At 48.1% G+C, this 7462-nt stretch overlaps 1 protein-coding gene across 1 annotated transcript; it reads right to left on the reverse strand.

The window, feature by feature from the left end:
- Positions 1–1013: 1013 nt before the first annotated feature.
- Positions 1014–5858, reverse strand: LOC139229178 (alpha-1,4-N-acetylglucosaminyltransferase-like). The gene is made up of 2 exons (XM_070860835.1): positions 5403–5858; positions 1014–1628 (listed from the first exon to the last, which is right to left on the reverse strand). Exons 1-2 carry the CDS (start codon positions 5829–5831, stop codon positions 1014–1016), a joined length of 1044 nt encoding a protein of 347 aa, XP_070716936.1. The 5' UTR covers positions 5832–5858.
- Positions 5859–7462: the final 1604 nt, after the last annotated feature.

Consider the following 7462-nt stretch of genomic DNA (forward strand, 5'->3'; position numbering starts at 1 on the left):
GCTGCAGTCACCTTAACCTCAACGGGCAGTGCTGTCCTGATGGTGCTGGTAGGCTGCAGGTCTCCCTTAATTAGCTGGCATATCTCACTGATAACCTCCTTTCGGAAGCGCAGCCTTCTAACGCATGCTTTATCGGAAAGGTCCAGGTATGATCACTTATCCCTGTAAATGCGTTGGGTATAAGGTCTCCTCCTCCTCAGCAGTCTGCCACCACTTTGGGCACATAATGCTCTTCAATACACCTTCTTCCAGCTGTATTCTGCAGCACGTAATTAGTTAACAGTCCTGGCTGAGAAATTGCAGGCCCCATTCCTTTAAAAGGCCTCTAAACTGTCAAAAATTATTATATTTTCCTTCAACAAGCATTAAATTAAAGCAGTTTACCCTTAAATTATAAGTATTGATTTGAAACACCCCTAAAGTACACCCAAAAATAATTTAAATGCTACCTATAAGTAAAAGCAGCCTTTTCTTCAAATACATCCGTTTAGAAAATGGCGTCCATACCGCTGGGTTACGATCAGAAAAGTGCAGCTTTTTCAGGCCGGTAGAAAATGCCGGTGGTAATTTGGGCGGTATTTCAGTGAAATGCCGAAATTAGCGCCAGTCGGTATTATGGGCAGTATACATCGATGTGCATGGAAAATCACCTGCAGCTGATGGGAGGGCTGTTCAGTTTACTGCCGGCAGTAATAGGCTGTCAAAATTATCGCCGGCAGTATATGGGCAGTAAATGGTCGCTAGTTTCCTCTAGAAATGAATAATGGGCAGTATTGGACTAAAAACCTAAAAATGGGCGGTAATTTGGATGGAATGTTGCCGCAAGTTTGGCCCTTTGAGCCTTTGTTACATTTAGAACTGAACTCAGTCCAGCTCACAGCTGCTGAGAGTTCTGTCAGCCCTAATGAAGGTGTAAAGGGTGGAATTTCCATGTTCTGTCCCAAATTATGCCCCCCCCGCACCACTCCCCCCTCACCAATTTTTGGCAATACGTCCTCACTAGCCCCAAAATTTCAAGCACTAAGTGACTCAGAACTATTTCCAGATTGAATTAAATTTCTGTATGTAGTTGGACAATACATCTGAAAGAAATATTCCATTAATGATCCACTTCCAGCAATTACTTTTCTTTTCTTCATGGAATTCATATAGTTCCAGACATGTGCTCCATATGTACCCGAGAAGACATTCTCTATATCCTCCTTTTTCCAGGGATCATAATACTTTTTCCAGCTTTGACATATGATTGGATGGAACCGCTTTGCGATCCATAAAGAGGTGCCATTGCATTCCTTCCCAGCGAGGCTGGCTGGGTTATTAGACTTGCACCAACGCTTCAGAACACGGGTTAGCAGTCGAGGGCCTTGTTGACCCCAAATGTGTCCAACATAATGGGCCACAAAATCTTCCATGCAGTCCCACGTAAAATAATGGTGACTGTAACGAAATCCCATTGCTCCATTATTGAAAAATGCTCCTCCTTCTGAACTGATAAAATTGGCAAATGGCAAATGCTTAATTGATATAATGTCGGTATCCAGGTAGATGCCACCGTATTTCCATAGCAGCGCTAACCTGCAGCCGTCAGCCAGCACATGGATCCAATATCTTTCCAAATCTGGATTTACCTGTGGTATAATGGACAGAGTAAAATGTAATCCATCATGATCATTTACACCATATTTAAACATTTCTTCTCCAATCTTTAGGGCTCCTCCTTAACCTAAAGACCATTCTCTGCCAACAAACCCAGTTTGCAGGGGCTCCAGGTATCGTTGGAAACCACTCTATAACCAGGATTGTAAGATAGTGTTTGAATTGGTTTCCTCCCCAATGACCTCTCCCTGCAGAATGATGGGCCTGAAGCTGCACCCTTGCACTACATGGCACAACATACCTAACGTGTTGTTAAGCAAGTCTGGAAAGAAAGAGCTTAGCCATTGAGAGGATGCTGGGAATTGGAAGTAGGACACGTGCCAGCCGAGAACATTCTGCTTCTCCTGTTATTGTTCCCTTCATTAATTGTCAATGACCCATATCATGAAACCTCGCGCCACAACTGAAAATGACCAGTCAGTTCCATTCATTGGAAAAACATTCTAACCTCTCTTCCTCTTTTCCCCTCCGGATGTGGTGCACAGTGAAGAACGAACTGGGTGAGGCAAAGTAAGCAAAGTCGGCAAAACTCTAATAAGCTTGTTTGCCACTTGTAGTGACTTGCCCTCACACACTACCAAAACGCTGGAATTTCTTATTGTTATATATGTAAACCTGTAACTACCTTGTGTAACCACCAGAGTGCTCATCCCCTGGAGTCCCAAGGGATCCCACAATCCCTTGGGAGCACCTGTACTTAAGGAGGCCTCACAGGTTGGAGAGGCACTCTGCAGACCTGTAATAAAAGACTACGGTCGCACTTTACTTTGAGCTCAAAGTATCTGGTCAGAATCTTTATTCATATATAACACTTACCATCAATGACCAGGAGACAGCACAGCTCCCCTTGCTGCTCCCTCAGCATTGAGCAATGCCAGTAAATGTTAGCGTGCACCCTCACTCAATCTAAGGCCGTAATTTCCCCGAAAAATAAACTTGTGGGTTTGGAGCGTGGGGACAGTTAAATTGTTGAAAGTGAGATTCCCGACCAGATCCTGCCTCCAGCCCACCCAATTTCTCAGAGGTGGGATGGATGGCAGGCAGGTAACCCGATCCCGGGGCGGTATCTTAATTTAGTATTGTAAATGAGGCTGGATGTCACTATTTACCCTGTCCATTTTAAATTTAACTGCCTGGGGACGGGTCTCACCCAAGTTGTGAAACCTGGCAGTTAAACCATGATGGGAAAAGTTATATCCAGGAGGTAAGTTCATTATACCTAGCTCCTGGATCCAGGGACCTGACCATACCTACCCCTGCGATCGGAGACCCTGCCACGAGACCTCCAACCCCACCATGAGGCCGCCCTACCCCCCCCACGATGATGATGTGACCTTCCCTGATCCTCTGCTCCCCTTATACCCCCTGATCGCTGAACCTCGTAACGCTGATCGCTGACCCCCGCCCCCCCCACTCACGGCCATCCCGAACCCTGGGACTCCCCCGGACTTTCATTCAGTTGATAATCCGCCTGCTGCTCATTCCAGTTTTTAAAGGGGATATTGTTTCAGGCAGTACCTGGTCATTTTCATCATTGCTGGAGTTGACTGAGAGCTGCAAGGAAGATCTGTGATGGCTGCTCCAATACCTTTCAGAAGGGCCACTCGGTTCAATGACCTGGCATTGGAGACATTGGTGGGGGCAGTGGAGAGAAGGAGGAATGCAATGTTCCCTCCATCTGAGAGAAGTCCAACGCCACAGGTTTTTAGGGCCTTGTGGGCAGAGCTGGACGTGGAGGTGTCAGCCAGCACTGCATGCAGAAGCCCAACACAGTGCCGCAAGAAATTCAACAACCTCAGTTGGGTGGTCAAGGTGAGTACACACTTGCACAACACTTACACACCAGCCTCTGAGCCTCTGTCTGTGCACACACTGCAAACCAGCACTGAACCCAGCAGGCAACCAACAACTATCTGAACCTACTCACAGTCACATCCTCATTTCCTGCCATGCCCACATTCACAGATATTTAACCACGGCAGGCATATGTTCCACATACATAACTGGACTCTTACTCACACAGGTTCCTTTCTTTTGCAGGCCAAGATGGCACACAACAGAATGGAGCAGCAATGGACTGAAGGGGGGGAAGCTGAACTGTGCCAGCTGACTGACCTAGAGGAGCGAGTGCTGCGGCTCATCGGCCCACAGGTGGTGGAGGTGTGTCCGGTGGAGACATCGAGCCCGCTGGGGGCACCAATGGTAGCTTTATCCCCTCTTCTCATCCCACCAGAAGGCCTTATCACTTTCCAGCTCCTCATACTATCGGCCTTCCTTGCTCCAGTCCTGACCCCGCCCTTACTTTAATCCTATTGATGCTTTCATAACCATGCAGCAGATGAGAAGCCTGTCTTTGAGCGCACCCAACCGAGTCACGAGGGAGAAGAAGAGAGGGACGAGGATGATTGGAGGAGGAGGAGCCAAGCACTGCCTTACTGCTTCTCTAACCTGCAGATACCAGCTCAGATACTGGCACTACACGGTGCTTAGAGGTTAGCTTGGTACAGGGGTCTGCATTGAGAGATGCACCGGGGCCTCGTGGGCTGCAGCAAGGCCAAGGGGAAAGGAAACCTCGGGAGTCATCTCCCTGGAGGGCGCGTTCGCACGTGAGTTCTGCTGCACAGGACTCATATGGGGACCTCGATGGGAAGGCGTTCACACAAATGGTGATGGCCATACACTCGACATTATAGGTGCAATGGCCAGGGTGCCCGAGAGCCTGTCGGAAGTGGTAAGGAGCATGCAGGAGTCCGCCTCCTGCATTATACACAGAACTGTGCACAGCATAGTGTGCAGACGATGGTGGACTCCCAGAGAGACTGTGCAGATCCAGAGCTGAAGAGGTGTGTCATCAGCAACGTGGCATCTTCCATTGTGGCACAGGCTGAAACAACGCAACATCTTGGTGCTGTAATGGAGTCAGTTGTTGCTCGCATGGAAGCTCAGACTGCTCTCATGCAGCGTCAGTTTGATGTCTTCACTGCTGGGTCCACCACAGTGGACCGGGGATCCCACAGTGTCACAGCAGCCCAGGAATCTATCCTGCAGCACATTGGTAGGGATGCTGAAGTGCTGTCCTGGGGAGTGACAGTGAGTCAGTGGAGCAGGAACCTGCTGTCCTCTCTCAGGATGACAGCATTACTGATCCCACCGCTGCCACTCTGCCATTGCACTTGTCGCTGCCTGTCACCCAGCCAGCCCAGACTGCAGCCACCTGGCCTGAGATGGTGCAGTCTACAGCCGGGCCTTCCAGGCCCAGAGGTGGTCGATGGTGTGCTATAAGGCCATCTGTAGTCTCTGTCCCTGTCAATTAGTAGCCTTCCATCGGTCATGCTGCAGCCACAGGGGACACACTGCGGAGGAGTATTAGAGTAGGTCTTGCTAATGGGGCTATAAAAAAGGGCAATTTCGCTCCCTTCATTTTTAAATGTAAACTTTCATAAGCCGATAGGAACACGAATCAACGTTTAATTTTTATTTTCTCTTCCTGACGCGGCTCAGTTCGGCAGCAGCGATCTCTCTCCCCCCTCCCCCGCCCCGCCCAGAGCCGATAAAAGTTAGCTTGACGTATTCAGTCAATTGCTGGAAATGTTTTCTATGCGATGGTGACAATATTTTATTTTCAGTTTGTGAACAACCAAACAACAACTATTTCATTTCGTTGGCAGCATTCACGTTTTTGAAAAAGAAAATGACAGTCAAACGGCTAATTCGCTCATTAGAATTATTTCTAATAATGGTTTTACCTTTTGATACCAGGCATTCAAAGGAGTATCTCCAAACAGTTCAGTGATATTCAAAGGTAGAAGGACGACATTACTTATTGAGGAAAGCAAAGGGATGCCTGCATACTCAGGGTGTGGATACTGTATTAAGTTGCCACTGAATCCCTTCATGAAGTAATAGATACTTTTGTCTGGGTTTAAACGAGCAGCAGACTCCACTGAACACACCGCCAATGGTGCCGGCTCCACTTTGTCAGTCGTCTCCACAAATATAATCCCAGGTTTTATGGTTGGGATTGAAAGATTTATGTCAACTTTATCTTCCTTCTGGGATATTTTCCACAAGTAGTTTTGAATCGACAGATTGGTGTCCGTCGTCCAGTATCTGTACAGAACGCCACAAATTGTAATTGTGAGGATAAAGAGAAACGCCTTATACAGGGAAACCATGGTGTGGAGCTGAGATGTTTCTTAACAGGCTCCTGTGAAACATAAAATTGAAAGATGTTTTTTAGTAATGAAGCACATTATTATTGATGCTTGTACTGAAGTCAATCAGCATTTGTTTAATTGCATAAAATGCATATAACAATCATGTCATTGACAGCAGCAAAACTGCTGGCAAATCATATTCTTCCAGCACATGAGATGGGTGAGAGAGAGAAACTAGGAAATTATAGACCTGTTAGTCTAACATCTGTTTTTCAGGTCCTTGTGAGACACCACAAAATTGCACAGATTCTGTGGGTCACCACGAGTCACTTCCTTCCAATTTGTGTATGTACGCATTATACCTACACTTTGGGCTAAATTTTAAGAGAAAGACGGGTCGGGTGTGCGGGGGGATGGTTTCCGAGGTATTGAGGAAACCCGGGAGCGTGGGTTTTCTGTAGGCCCTGTCATGTATATAACCTTCATGTAACTGTAACCTTCATGTAACAACACTGCATACTGTATACACCGAAGAAATGCACACCTTGACCACAGGGGGTGAACTTGTGGGAGACGCTCCTCACCTGGTCATCCAGGTATATAAAGGGAAGTCCCACACAGGGTCATCACTTCTTGGTCCTGTAAATAAAGGTTCGGGTCACACAGTGATCTTGTCTGCAGAATGTGCCTCGTGTGAATCTATAGTAGTGTGTAAGGCTACTACATTTGGCGACGAGAAATGGGAATCAACACTCATGAGAATGGCCACCGGTAGCACAGAGGAACGGTACTGTGTTGGTGAGGACTGGGACGATTTCATTGAGAGGCTCCAGCAGAGCTTTGCCATGAAGGACTCGCTGGGAGATGCAGCGTCTGACAAGCAAAGGGCGTATCTACTGACCAGCTGTGGACCTAAGACTTATGCGCTGCTAAAGACCTGCTCACACCCGAGAAGCCGGCAGACAAAACCTTTGAAGAGCTCAGCAAACTGATCGGTGAGCGCCTCAAACCGGCGAGCAGTATACACATGGCCCGACACCGATTCTATACACACCGACGTCGGGAAGGACAGAGCATACCGGACTTCGTTGTGGACCTTCGGCGCTTGGCCAGCCTCTGTAAGTTCACAGACGCCTGCAGGGGGGAGATGTTAAGGGATTTCTTTATTGAGGGCATTGGTCATGCTGGGATTTTCAGAAAGCTAATTGAGACCAAGAACTTGACCTTGGAAGCGGTGGCGTTGATGGCTCAGACCTTCATGGTGGGGCAGGAGGAAACCAAGATAATATACGCGCGCAACTCTGCTTTCAACGTGGCGATTTGATCAGGGAGTTAACATAGTAAATGCGACTCAGAACCCCGCAGGCAGGCAAGGGCAATTCGACACCACCCAGGCAGCAACAGACTCTAGAGTGGGTCCTCAACAGAGACAATGGCAGGTTGAACGGACATTTACACCACTACAGTGGACAATGCATCCCGGGATGGGGCCATTGACACCCACTAACAAATGCGCTGCGCCATGTGCCGCCATTTTGTTGTTTTGGCCAACTGACCGGTCGGACCATCTTGAATGTCCCTGGCATGGTCCGGCCAGCTATCGTGCAGCCCGGCACTCCGTGTCAGTGCCGGTCTGCAGCACCACATGT

This window comes from Pristiophorus japonicus, chromosome 18 (assembly GCF_044704955.1).
Source record: "Pristiophorus japonicus isolate sPriJap1 chromosome 18, sPriJap1.hap1, whole genome shotgun sequence".
In the NCBI taxonomy this organism is placed as follows: Eukaryota; Metazoa; Chordata; class Chondrichthyes; family Pristiophoridae; genus Pristiophorus; species Pristiophorus japonicus.